Raw genomic sequence first — 13302 nt, 5'->3', positions numbered from 1 at the left:
GCGTGCCCCTGCACGAGCGTCAGACTGGGAGCCGGGAAAGGCTTTCCGCGGCTCTCGGCGCGGCGAGGGCTGCTGAACCGCCGCTCGCGGGTGCCGCTGCTGCGCACGCCGAAAACACCCCGCGGCCAACTGCGGCTTCCAGCGCCTGCAAGCAGCGCCCGGCTCCGCAGGGCGAACGCTCCGGCGCCGTTTATCCGCCCGCAATTGCCTGGCGGGGTGGGGCAGCTCGGCCCCACAGCGCCCGTCGAGCCTCGACGCTTCCCCTCCTTCAGCCGGGGAAAATCCCTGTGGGAATTCCCTCGAGGGAGGCATCCCCCTCAGGCCCTTATAGCCATCAGCAAGCCCCTGCTCTCTGCCCTGCGGAGTGTGAAGTCCCCCTTCCTCGCCTCTGCCCTTCGCCAGGTCATTGCGGGCGGTCTAGGCCGGCTCCCCCCGTCCCCTCCCCATCTCCCCTCAGCGCGGCGCTCCCTGCCCCACACCGCCTGCCCTCTCCAAAATGGCGGCCTCCGCCACCGCCGCCACCAACATGGCGACGCAGGGTGTGGCCCCGCCCCCCCCTCGCGCTTCCAGCCAATGGGCAGCGGCGGCCCCGCTGCGGCGGGCAGCCAATGGCGGCGCAGGGCGGGCAGGTTTGGTTGGCGGGAAGCGGGAGGGGCCGCCGTGATGGCGGGCGCGGGCGGGAGGCGGCTGCGGGAGTTGCTGGGTACGTGGGGCCGGGGCGGCGGCGCTAGTCCCCTCTGCAGCGACGGGAGAGGGGAAGAGGGGGTTGAAAGCACCCGCTGTGCCCTCTGCCACGCCCCTCCTGAGGCCCACGCAGCCCCCGGCAGCCCCTCGCTCCCTCAGCTGTGGGTGGGCTCGCTGCTGCCCTTCAGGCCCTGCGCAGCACCCCGAGCCCCTGCCCCTCTCGGGCACCTTCTACTTGCGGTCACAGCCTCCTGTGGCTTTGTGCCAGGGTCTCCGGGCAGCCCCTGCGCCCTTTGGGTCCCGGGGGCTTTGGAGCCGGTGACTTCTCGCAGCAGGGCCTGCTCAAGGCCGTCGGGATCAGGCCACTGTGCTGGGCTGGCGTGTGCCCCACGGAGACGTCCCACATCCCTCCTCAGCCCCGCTCCTGCCGCCGTGACAGCTCGTGGGGGCACGACCGGGAGTGCAGTCGCCCTGCTTGCGAGGGCCCATGTGTATGATGTGTGCCAGTGGGTGGGAGGGAAGCCTGGCTGAGTGGGGCCAAAACGAGCTCTAATCCTTAAAGAAAATCCAAACCTCTTAGCAGGAAGAGCCAGAAAACGAAAAAGGGCCTTTGGGAGTGGAGCAGAGCTCCAGGAAGCTGCTCTCCACCTTTTGGATCGCCATCTGAACCTGAATGACCTCCTCCTGGAGGTAAGAGCCAGCAGGCTTGGGACTTAGGGTCAGGTGGAGATCTTGTGAGATTCCTGCTGTAAACAGGTTTCTGTCCAGTCCTTTCTAATACAACTGTAAAATGAATGTCTCAGGAACAATGTTTTTATGATAAGGGAAAAGAAACAGTACCATAGAAGTAAGTGGAAGTTTAGAGGTCTTTATTGTAGAGATGAGATTTTTTTTTAAATTTTATTCCTTTGCATTTTGTTGTTACTGATGAAAAATGACCAAGCCTGGGGCCTGTTTGGATTTGGACAAGTGGAAATCCAACACCTTTTTTTGGGTGTTGGAACTGGTTTATTGAGAATATGGTAGGTTTTTTTCTGGATTGACAACCTTTTCTGACTAATATGACTGTCCTTATGAAAACCTGTGTAATATATCTACAAAAACACTTGAGCCAAGCTTTCTCTGCATGAAACGAAGATAACAGTACTTGTGTCTCTTATAAGCCAGAGATTTTGGCACCTTAACAGGACCATGCAGGAGGTGTTGGAGCTAGGTGTTAATTTCATTTCAGTTGCTTTAGCCCCCTAGAATGACACAACTAATAAGTATGTATTTATATATGTGAAAAATAGTTGTCTAAGATTGATATGATTTTGTTCTGTTTCAAGGTGGAAGATTCAGTTGAGCCAGCTGAAGACAGTGGTATAGAGCACCAAAAAGTACGGTCAGAATCATTTATAGGTGAGTGAAAGAGCGTCTGTTGTAGGCAGAAATGGAAATTAACTTTTCATTATGTACTACATTTCTGCCTAATAAATGCATTTCATTTCCTTCCTCTCTTATTCACTCTTCTGCAAGCTTAATCCCATCTATTTCCTCTTTTGATAATCCCAATTTTATTTTCTTCTCACTGTTCCTTGTCTCTCTCAATTGCTCATCCCTTACATGTCCAGTGATGAAATACCTGGCAGTCAAATCTTTGAATATTTTATTTTAAAATGTCACTGTGAGTCCTGCAGGGCTAAAATGCAAAATCTGCTTTAGCAAGGATGCTCCACCTCTGTGGTACTGGTAATTCTGCCACTGTTTTGTGTACAGGAAAGGGGATAACGTTGACTTCTCAGTGCAATAAATGACATCAGTGTTGGAAGAAGTCTAAGGCCTGAGACTTCTCTGTTCACAGTCATATGTTCAAACCTCCCTCCCCCCGATGCTGTCAGCTTTCTGCTTTGTTTTTTAGCCTCTGTTCTGCAGGAACAGGCCTCAAGATTGGGTGTACCCACAGAAATCTTGGCAGCCAAAAATGCTGTTACCAACATCGAGCAGATCTGCCAGGCTTCCACAAGCTCCTCTCAAGCACAGCTGCTGAACTTGGAGCAGAGAGTAAGTGAGAAAGTTTGTTTAGCTTATCGAGAAAACTGTATTGTTATGTTTGACTTTAAACCCAATTTACCTGTTCTTGATAAAATCAACCATGCATATAGGACCTGAGCAGCCAATTGATCATAAATTTGTCTGCTATGTTCACAGAAGTATGGCATTCTTGCCTTGTACAGGAAAGCAGCTAGGTTTTTGCAGCTTGGAAATGAAATTTTCTACCTTGCTACAATATTAGGTGGGCTTGTCTAAACAGATACTGTACTACCATCTTTAGTGTAACTCAGCCTTCTCTGGCGTGGTTTGGTCTCTTTTATCCATTGCTCTATCTTTAACAGTCTTTTCAATTTGCAATGTAGCAAGCTGTGGTTGTGGTTATTCTGTACAAAAGCTATGCCATGACTATTGGTACATGTCACCTCTGAGTAGTTACCAGATGTCAGTGCTGTCAGCTTGGCTGCCTATAACTCAACCTTAAAATGAAAGGTTTTGAGCCTTGCCTATGAATTCTCTCCACTATTCAAGTCTTTTGAAAGCAGTAAACAGGGAAAAGCAGAAAAATAGATTTTTATAAGAATGTCTTATTTACAAAGGGAATTATTTCTGCTTTATTTTTGGGTGTGGTTCCAGAAGAGGTTGTCATGCTTGCTTCTGACAGTCAAAGATTTGTTGGCGAACAATATGTTCTGTCGCTCACTATTCTGTCAAGAAATGTGGAAAATGAAGGTAAGAACTCTACAATAGAAACATTGCTGTGTTACAGAATATTTAGATTTAATCTGAGGGATCCAGTAAGATGTGTTCAACTCTCTTGCTCAGTGAAAGTAAGGAATGACTCCAAAATGGATTAGTGAAGTGCTGTGACTTGCGTTCTGTTTCCCATGGTGGCTTTTTGTGGTAGAGATAGCTTTTTTTGTGTACAGAGTAGGTTCTGAGTTTTTGAAAGCATGAGTTAAATTCTAAATATGTTGGAGCGTTAGTAAGGCTTTTTGTTTTCATTTATTTATTTTAAAAACAAGTTCACTGGCAGCTTCCTAGCTTCTGTAGCAGGCTATTCTTTTATGAAGAGGACTTAGCAGAGATTTGGAAATAAATGAATCATTAAAATTGCCTGGCCACTTTTACTAAGAAACTGCCACAAAGGAGAGTTGGCACTGTCTTGGTCGTCAAGTTTTGGCGTTTTTTTGGAGCTAGGCAAACAGCATTCTTGCCTCTCTGAAGGAGATGTTTAAATACTGCTGTTTGTACTGAGCAGGGCTGGTTTTCATTCGTTTTTGCAAGCTAGAAAGGGCATGGCAAACAGTGTCTCTACGGTTGCAGCATGGGTAATGGGATTAAACTCACCTGAGATGACACTGCAGTTAATAGAAACTTTGAGGTGTATAATTTTGTTTCCTGTTTAGCTTCACTAGCTTACTGTTATTGCTGAAGTATGGCACCCACTCTTTTCCATCAGATGGTCTCTGGGCAAAGCAGTCCAGATCGATTAACCAGACAGTGAAAATCCCCCAGCTGGCTATGAGATGACACAGTCTCATAGTCTTTGCCAGCAATGTTCAGTGTGTCTTTGGCATTTTGGTTCTCTGCTTTATTTATCTGGGAACTGTGATAAGCCTGAGTAAGGTCATGGGAGCAAGTGGCTTGGGAGAAACGTGATAATAGGTAACAGTTTGTATTGCTTCACAAAAGTATTGTCTTGATTTGATTTGGGTAATTCGTTTTCTTATGATAACTTCTACTCTTACAAGAATTAAGGATTTCTTGTGAGCAGGGCAATTTTAGTTGCTAGCTACTCTGGTGAGAAAGAGAGAAGATTCTGATCTGCCTGGATAAAGAGGAGTTTTGTCATTTCAAATAACCAATCCTAGGCTGAAAACAGAATCCAGTGTGTTTTACAGGCTGATAAAATCTGCTTGTTCTCAGGTAGACATAGAAATCAAGTACTGCTGTGTAATTGAGATTGTTACTGTAAAGGATTAAGTTCTTGAAGACAAAGTATAGGCGAGGGAGTCTAGGCTCATGCTAAGAAGCGGCTTCTAGTTCCCGTGGAAAGGTAGTGGGACTTTCTTTCTGAATGGTTCTTGTGCCCCAAGACTCCCAAGTACTTCTTTCTTTGCAAGTCATCAGAGTGTCCTTGGATGACTTTGTTTCTAGATTAGAGTGTTTCTGTATTAAGGCTGGAATGGAGGGGAATTGTTACTCTACTGTCTTCTCCATTCCTGGTATTTCTAGGGGTCATGTTTTGTTGACACAAGGCATCATCTAGGGACAAACTGTTCCATGCTGGAGCTGCAGGGATGTGTTTCAGTAAGGCATAAAAGGGGCAGCTACTTCATCCACACTGAAATTCAGCATAGTGCTGATTTTGCTTTTTGGCAAGCCTGGTATTTAGGAGCAGGACCTTTGAAGTGGTGTTCGTGTTTTCTGTTTCTGTCCATAGGGCTCTCTGCTTTTACAGCTGCAGTGTCTATTTCTGTAATCTCCTGTTGAGAAATGGATTTGAGAGAATCATACTCTCTTCAAAGAGACTAAACAGTCAGTAGGCTAAGTGATAATTCTCTAATCTGTTTCTGAATCTGAATTAACAAGAGTTGAAACTTAGTGATACTACCTATTTTCTGGGATAGCTGCTGCACCTTTGAAAGTGCAAAATCAAGATTATTCCAGGGTGGGGGTGGAGGATGCAGAAAAGATAGGTGTACTTATTACATAACCATGAAAATTTCAAATGTTGGTGTTCTCAACCCTTAAAAATTTGCAGGAAAGAATAAATCAGATGTAATCTCCCCACATCTGATATTTCATTTGTTACAGCTTTAGTAAGTCCTGAGTAGTTTCAATAAATGGAATTTAGATGGGGTTCTGTAGTTTATGTTAGCAAAATGTTAATGTAAACTGTCAGTTACATCCTATGACCTAATCATGACATTCTGTTAGAAACCTCCATTGCTGGAAGTTGTGTGGCAGCTGCACAGAGGCAGCATCGTTGGACTGGAAGAACTGCTGGAGAGGTGAGCAGAGGTTTGTAGGTTTGCAGTCTCTCAAAACCTATTGAAATCTAATCAGGGATTAGTCATGAGTATTCTGGACTAAGAATATAGTCAGGTGCTTGCAAGTGATCAGATTAGCAGGATTTAAGAAGTTATCCTGGGTTTGTGAGGTTACCCTGGGTTAGCGTGGTTTAGGATCGGGTAATTGGTTGTTTGTTGACTGCTGAATCAGTTGCAATGTGAAGCAGAATGGTTCAGTGTGGACCACCACTCAAGACTTCTAGATAATGTTTTATGTAGTGTTTCGTTTCACTGACATAAATGGCTGCATATGGAGGGTTACCCTGTCCTGCAGGAGAGGAATCACTAACTCAGCTGTTCAGTCCACCTGCCCATGCCTTGCGATCTGCTTTGGAAATTCTTATTTAGCCAGTACAAATGAATGCTGGTCTTGACCAGAGGTCTTGCTTTGCAGAAACTGTGAATTTCTATCTTCGTAAAGCCACCATTTCAGTTATGTTTGGAAGAGTCAATCTCTTGAATAGTGGGTTTTGTTTTGGTGTTTTGGTTTTGTTTTGTTTTTTAACTTGCATGGCCCTTTCATATAGAGCTGGCAAGTAAAATCAGTTATTATTTATGGAGTTCAAGTTGTTTTCTTATGATGACAAAGAAACATTGCAGTGATCTTTTAGACCCTTGGTACTGGTTTACTAGTCTGTTAATGGGCCTACAGAGGAGGAAAAAAAGTCTTCAGATCTCACTGTACTTGAAATCTGAAGAAAACAAAGAGATTAAGAGCTTGATTTTTGAAAACATTTTTATTGTAGTATCTTAGAAAGGAGAATTAAAATCTTTAACTTTTTTTTAATGGAAATATTTTAATGTCAGAGATGGGGAAGTATTTGAACACACAATTTTAATATTAATTCATTTTCTTTGGATATGTTTTCTTATGCTTCTTTATGGAGCAAATAAAGCTCTGGTGGCCCAAATTAAAGAAATGAAATGCCACATCTAGAGCCATCTCTGTGGGATTCTACCTTTTCTTGTGTCCAAGATGATGGTGGAGGAAAAAAAAAAACAAGCATCACAAAAAACAGAATGTTGAATTGGATGTTCTTTTGTTTGTTCCCAGCAACACAGACCCTCCTACTGTGGTGGAGTGGCTGTGCAGCAGCCTTTGTGGGCTTTGTGAGCAGATGGAAGAGTCCTCCCAGGATGTGGAGCTTTCTAGGCGTGTTTTCACAGGCAAGGCACTGAACCGAGTGTTGGTAAAGTAGAGGTCAGATTGCTGATCTTCAGAGTCTGCAGCAGACTGTACAAGTCAAAAGCTCGGAGGAGTAAGAACGGAACCTCACTTTGCCCTCCTTTCTTGCATGGTTTCAATGAGGGGAATATATTTTTATATTTGGTGAATTTAACAAACTCTTTCCCATCATCAAAAATAGATTTGAATTTCTATATCCTTTTATAATATAGGAGCACAAATAAGTGTAGTCCCAAGATGTGTGGGGCCAGAAGTGACCTCCAATCAAGAGCATGGCAGTTTTGCAAAGTGTCCAGGATAGACCAGAAAAATTTAACAATTCCATCCCCCCCCCCATTGTTTTCTATCATTTACTTTGCATTTTGATTCAGAAAAAAATCACTAAGCAATTTGATTGGAGGCTGTAGTTAGACATTTGAACCAGTGCAGTTGGTCAGGTACAATCTATATGAGTTTTGCAGTGATAGACTGTGAGAACTATAAATTGCATGGTCTCTCTATTTGTTTTTAACGTTTCTGTGTGGCTCTTGTCATTGATCCTTCCGAGCTCTTTTCCCTGGGAGTAATTTTACTCCAAGAAATAACGGAGAACCAATCAATCTTGCTGACTGTGCTGTATAGAGAATGATGCTTTTCAGGCATGAGTCCTTTAGGGAGACTGATGGGGAGGCAACAGAGCAGAGTATCTTTTATTGAGAAAGGATACTGAAACACCAATTCCTTGATTTGCAGACTTTGTGATCATGTTTCTTCAGAATGGTTTTCAGCAAACGTCAGAACTGGGAAGGAAGTTGGAATTCAAGAAGGTTCCCCATGTAAGGGCAAAATTAACTATTTACAAGTAGTTTCATCATATGTGTTTGTGCATTGCTCAACATGAATAAATCTGAGTTTAGAGCAACTATCAAAGTGCAATGTCCATGTACTGGAGTGTGTGGGGAAGAAATAGTGAAACCAGGGCAGAGATTTTTTTCTTATTTTTTAAAGCTTCTCCAAGGTGACCTGTCAAGGGCCCATCGTTTTATCTTCCTGGGTTTCATCTTGATTGCTTTTTTCCATTTTAATGTGAAGCTTGGAATGCTGATAAGCATGGAAAATGCTTGTCTGTCTGTCTATTGTATCTCTTATATAGTAAAGCCTGTGGTAAAAGTTAATCTTAAAAGTAAAAGGGATAACAACCTTTTTAATCAGTTTAGCTTTTCTGCCTACAATTATAGCTTTTTTTTAAACACTAAATGGTCTGAATTTGTTAATTTTAAACAGATCTGTCGTGCTGTTTTACAAAGAATGTTGACATGTAAGTGTTTTTGTTATTTGTAGCTTTATGCAATTAATATTTTGCTAGACTGACATTCCTTATTCTTTGCTAGACTGACATTCCTTATTCTTTGCTAAACCTTTAAGGCTTTGGAGAAGTTCTTTGTCTAGGATGCTTTTCCTATCTTGTGCATTTTATATCACTGTCTTTGTCTCTCATTTCCCTTCTCTCCTATAAAGTGAGTTTCTTCTCGCATTGCAGATAATTCCTTGCCTTTTATTGTAGCTGCATGTTTTTGACACTCCCAGCTGCATCATCAGGTAAAGATATCAGCTGATTTTAAACAAGCTTGATTGGAAGCAGTCCAATCTATTGTAGGGCAGAGATTAAGCTAGGCTAATTTACTTTGTTTAGTCCATTAGATGTTGAATTTACTGAGTTACAGGCAAGTAAACTATTCCTGACTCATGATTTGGATTTGCAGACCAATGGTTTGTGAAAACTTTTTTTTTTTTTTAATGCTGAGCAAAGTCATCTAATACATATTTTTAGTCTTTAAATGGCCAATCTTCAAGAACTGTCCTATGGACAATATACCTGTTGTCCTGGTCAGTCATGATGTTGCTGAGGACCGATGCATAGTAGTGTCTAATTTGCATTGCAGATCCTAATGCAAAAAGATTAAACATACACCAGGTTTGGGTTTTTTTCTGTTGTCACAGATGAGCTTTGTGGTAAGTTGCTTTATCTGCTGTACAGCCTTGTCTGCAGAGGAAAACACTCGCTCACTTCATGTGCTTTAGACCAGGATATAAGTCTAATCCTACTGTTGTTGCTCTTCTGTCTAGTGCTTTACCACTACTAGTGACAGTGCTTTACCACTTTTCTTGCTGGCAAGTTTTAGCACCATACTCAGTGCTACTGTAAAAATTAGTGCTTTCCATTTGTTGTAAAATTATGGAAAGCCAAGACATAACACAAGGGCTACTCCCCTCCCTTCTGCATCTTTCCATATGAGCCCCACCAGCCTGGGGCTCTGTCTGTAGACTGGGATGTCTTACATGCCTTGCAGAGTAATTCTAAAAAGGGAAAGCAGCAAGAGCTGCTGTGGGAGTCGCAGGCTTGAGTCTGCTAACCTGCTCTTCATATGACCTTATTTGTACAGCCTGTGCTGCTGCCTGACTTGGTCTATGCATGTAAAAATGTAAGAAAACAAGAATTTTTGTTAGTGTATACTTTAGGATTGCTTTTGGGGAGTTTCACTTAATAACTAATCAGCTGCTTTGAAGAATATTAGGATACTTTATGCAAAATAATTTATGATTAATAAAGACCTTCACAGGAGGAGAAGGACAGGCTAAGAGTAGAATGGGAACGCTCTGCTTCATATGAATGATCTTGCTGTAGTGAACTCCTGTGCCTAAGGATAAGTAGAGTTTATCTCCTTTTCTCTGTTCTCCCCTACTTAACCTTAAAGTATTCTTCTGCAGGGGAGGAGAGTATTACTTATTAATACTGTGGACTGTCTTCCAAAAGGCACGTGACGGATTCCTGTTCTGCCTCAATTCAGTAGATTTCAGAGTGCATCACTGAGACAATCCTAATGCCCTCCTCAACAACCTTTTCCACTGTTAAAAGAAGAGACTTACCTTTTTTTTTTTTAAGTAGGATGGGACAAGAAACCAAACTGCTGCTGCAGCAGGCTGCAAAGCAAAGGCTGTCTCTAAGCATACGGGCTTTGTGTAGTCTGATGTTAAGGCAATATGCTGTGCAAGCTGCTAGCATTTTTGAACTCTACCAGGTATTTATGAACAGGCCTAGCTTTTTGAAGGAATGCTGCTAAGTAGTGCTATATGTGGTGTGGTGACATCTTACTGCTGTTACAAATGTGTGGCATTCACAGCAGCATTCTCTCACTGTTTGATGTGGGTGGTTAAGAACATGATTTTAAGGGGTTGTTAATATAAATCTTACCTGTGGAAATCCCTGCCTCCAGAATTTTTTCTCTTCTGGAGCACAGTTTGTACAGTGCATCTGCTGGTGCAAGCACTGCAAATTAGGATTGGGTTTAGAAATTAAATGCTAATTAATGTGCATTTTTAGATGGTTTAATTATTAGCACATTCCTGGGAATGCTTTTGAAGTGGTTCAAGGTTAGCTTAACAGTTCTTTTTTTTAGCCTTTATGTTGCTTCGAGAAATTTTCATAAGAGTTTAATGATGTTGAACAGCTTCTGCCCATTTTCCTAGTGGGATCACCATCTTAAAGATGTACAGATTGCTCGTTCCACATAGTTTCTCCATGTTGTTTAGTGTTACAGTTTCTTTCAATTCTGTTTCTCTCATTTGATCTGTTTGGGATACTAGGGGTGCTCAATGCTGTTGGTAAAGAGAAGCAGGAAGATGTTTCTAAGGTGGAAGCTATGGGATGCTGGTAAGAAACACTATTATTCTAAATAATGTCAGGAACTTTTTTTTTCCTTTTTTTTTTTTTGCCACTATTACACTTATTACTAAAACTGGGTGAATATCTATTTTCATTTTGCTCCAGTGTAACTTATTTTTAGTATTCTCCTCCCTAATAAAATATAGTAACTAAACCAAGTGATGATGCATGTAAGATGCAAGTAAAGCATTAAAGAGTTTTTCAGCTGTATTGGAACTAATCTTACGTCCCCTCTTAACATGCTGTGAGTTTATCCTGTCAGCTTTGCTCACCCTGCTTCTGTGCAGAAACACCTGGAACATGCCATCAGCTCCTCCTCAAATTCTTGCTTCGAAACCCATTTTGTATAAGCACTTTGTACACATTAGCCTTTATTCCCATGCTGTGCAGAGGTGTAATTTGTTTCAAGTTTGTAAATATGATAGCTTAATAATGATGAATTAACCATTAGATTTTAAAAATACGTAAAAGAAAGTATTTTTCTCTGTTGATTTAATAAGATAGATGTAGAGAAAAAATGAGTCGTTCATGATCAGTGTGTTGATCAGACCATATTTCTGAATATTTCTTTATTTCATTTGTAGGCTAAACGTGTTCAATGTGACGATATATAAAAGTGCAGTTCATCCTGAATCCCTGCAGCAATTTTTTAGACACACACTAACTGAGGTTCTTACCTACAGCCCTCTGTTGAAAGGTGGGAATTGGGAGGAGAAGTAAGTGTCTGTCCAGGACTGATTCTTGTGATGGGTCAGGAGCGCCATTCACTGAGGCTTCACTGAATGGGTCTACTCTGGGGGATGTCGAGCCAGTGGTGCTGCCTGACTTGCCAGCTCTATCCTTGGGAGCTATATAAGCACAGCATCAGAGAAGACTAAAATTCATACTCTGGGCTTTAGGTGAATAAATCGGTTCTTTGAAACGCAGCTTCAGCCCATGGGTAATGAACAGATATTCGGAGTAACATCTAATGGCAGTCCTTACTGGAAAGACATGGGAGAATTATCAGCTCTTAGAGGAATTTTGGGCAAAGGAGTTGAGAAGTTGGGTGGGAGAGCTGATACCACAGAGAGCTCAGCAGTAGAATAAATTTGCCTTTGCGTGTTTGGTTTTAAGCATAAAGCGTGGCCCTTTTCTTCTGGCTAGGTGTCTTTGTGGTTCATTTTGGTAGATCAAGTATAAAGGCAGGAAGGCTTCTAGTCTGTGGCTGTTAATTGTGAAGCTTGATGTTTTTAGGAAGAAATATGTTTGAGTGCAAAAATCTTTGGTGAAATAATCACTCTGAACTATGATCTAGTTACTTACCTGTTGATGGAAGACCCGTGTCATCATTGCTGGCTTCCAGTTGAAAGAGATTATCAAAATGAGTCCTTACTGATTCTCTATGCAAGCATTATGTTTGCCTATGAAAATATGAGCTCAAAAATGGCTTTGAGATTACAGTAGTGCAGTGAAATGGCAGAGTCTTTTTCCATAGCCTGTGTTCCAAAGATGAATGGGCAAGGAAGGTTTCAGCAAGCAATCTGCAATGTGTCTGGCTGTCAAAGCTAGGAGGAAATCTTGTGTTTGATGTGTGTATTGGAGTATTTTGGGTTTTTTTTTTTTTTTTTTTTTTTTTAAACTATTGCTGAAGAGCAAACTATTTTTTCTTTCTGGGTACAGTGTCTGATGCCATCCATATGCAGAGAGAGTGGACTTTTACAAGAACTTGTTCACTGCTTACTACCTTATACCGCAAAGTAAGTCTTCCTGGTTTTGCAAAGAGAACACTATTATATTTGTCTCATATTCAGTGAAATTTTTGAAAATCTCTATTGCTTTCTTTGTTACACTTGCTCTCTGGCAGAGATGGAATTGTTCAAAATTTGCAGAATCTGAATCAGCTGCCAGGAGTTGCTGGCAGGATGTAGCATAAAGAAAAAGTACTAAAAGGATTTTTGTTTGTGCAAAGGTTCTTGATGAGAACAAAGATAATTAAAGATGTGAATTTTCACTGTTATAGAATGTGATGCCACTTCTGAAAAAAAGTGGAAATTGCTGTTTGTTTTAACCAGCTCAGATTCAAAGCCAGAAAGGTATCTGGCCCAGGAAATCTGATGTGAAACATGCATGCAAAAAAATTTTTTTTTCAAAAATGATGCAAAAGGAACCTGCATGTTAATCTTCACTGTGTATTTCACTTTTACAGAAGGCTATGTGTCATAGCTAAAATGAATTGCTATCACTGTCTTCCAGCTGTTTGTGGCATTCACTGCGAAGGAGTCGATCTGCCAGCTGCAGCAAGTTCTGGAGACTCGTGAAGTGAATTGGCAGCATGTGCTGTCCTGTGTTTCCACGCTGGTAGTCTGCCAGGCTGAAGCAGAGCAGCTGTTCAAAGGTAAGTAGGTACTGGTAAACTTGGAAGCTAATATGTGATCTCAGATACTAAACAGGGAAATCACACTGGCTGGAGTAGTATTGGGTTCATAGTTGCTATTTTGAGATTCCTGTAGTCCAGGGAAAGAATAACAGGAACTCTGTGTTTCTATTCACATATTCAGAGTCAGCTGTGACATGAGTGCTAAACCTCAAATTTGATATACAGCAAAGAATGGTTATTTGTTAACTAACCTCATTTGAAG

General features: G+C 42.0%; 1 protein-coding gene across 1 annotated transcript in view; it reads left to right on the top strand.

The window, feature by feature from the left end:
- Nucleotides 1-663: 663 nt before the first annotated feature.
- The window catches only part of FANCA (FA complementation group A), a 36515-nt gene continuing 23876 nt past the window's right edge, over nucleotides 664-13302 (top strand). Inside the window, exons 1-13 of the mRNA XM_062586823.1 lie at nucleotides 664-703; nucleotides 1265-1374; nucleotides 2013-2085; nucleotides 2585-2727; nucleotides 3352-3447; nucleotides 5659-5732; nucleotides 6847-6959; nucleotides 7711-7793; nucleotides 8242-8275; nucleotides 10603-10669; nucleotides 11266-11378; nucleotides 12344-12420; nucleotides 12917-13058. Coding sequence (XP_062442807.1) covers nucleotides 664-703; nucleotides 1265-1374; nucleotides 2013-2085; nucleotides 2585-2727; nucleotides 3352-3447; nucleotides 5659-5732; nucleotides 6847-6959; nucleotides 7711-7793; nucleotides 8242-8275; nucleotides 10603-10669; nucleotides 11266-11378; nucleotides 12344-12420; nucleotides 12917-13058 — 1165 coding nt within the window. The remainder of the gene's footprint in view (nucleotides 704-1264; nucleotides 1375-2012; nucleotides 2086-2584; nucleotides 2728-3351; nucleotides 3448-5658; nucleotides 5733-6846; nucleotides 6960-7710; nucleotides 7794-8241; nucleotides 8276-10602; nucleotides 10670-11265; nucleotides 11379-12343; nucleotides 12421-12916; nucleotides 13059-13302) is intronic.

The sequence above is a fragment of the Rhea pennata genome, chromosome 13, assembly GCF_028389875.1.
Source record: "Rhea pennata isolate bPtePen1 chromosome 13, bPtePen1.pri, whole genome shotgun sequence".
In the NCBI taxonomy this organism is placed as follows: Eukaryota; Metazoa; Chordata; class Aves; order Rheiformes; family Rheidae; genus Rhea; species Rhea pennata.
Note: the sequence above shows the minus strand (reverse complement) of the source record. Positions and strands in the feature narration are given on the sequence as shown.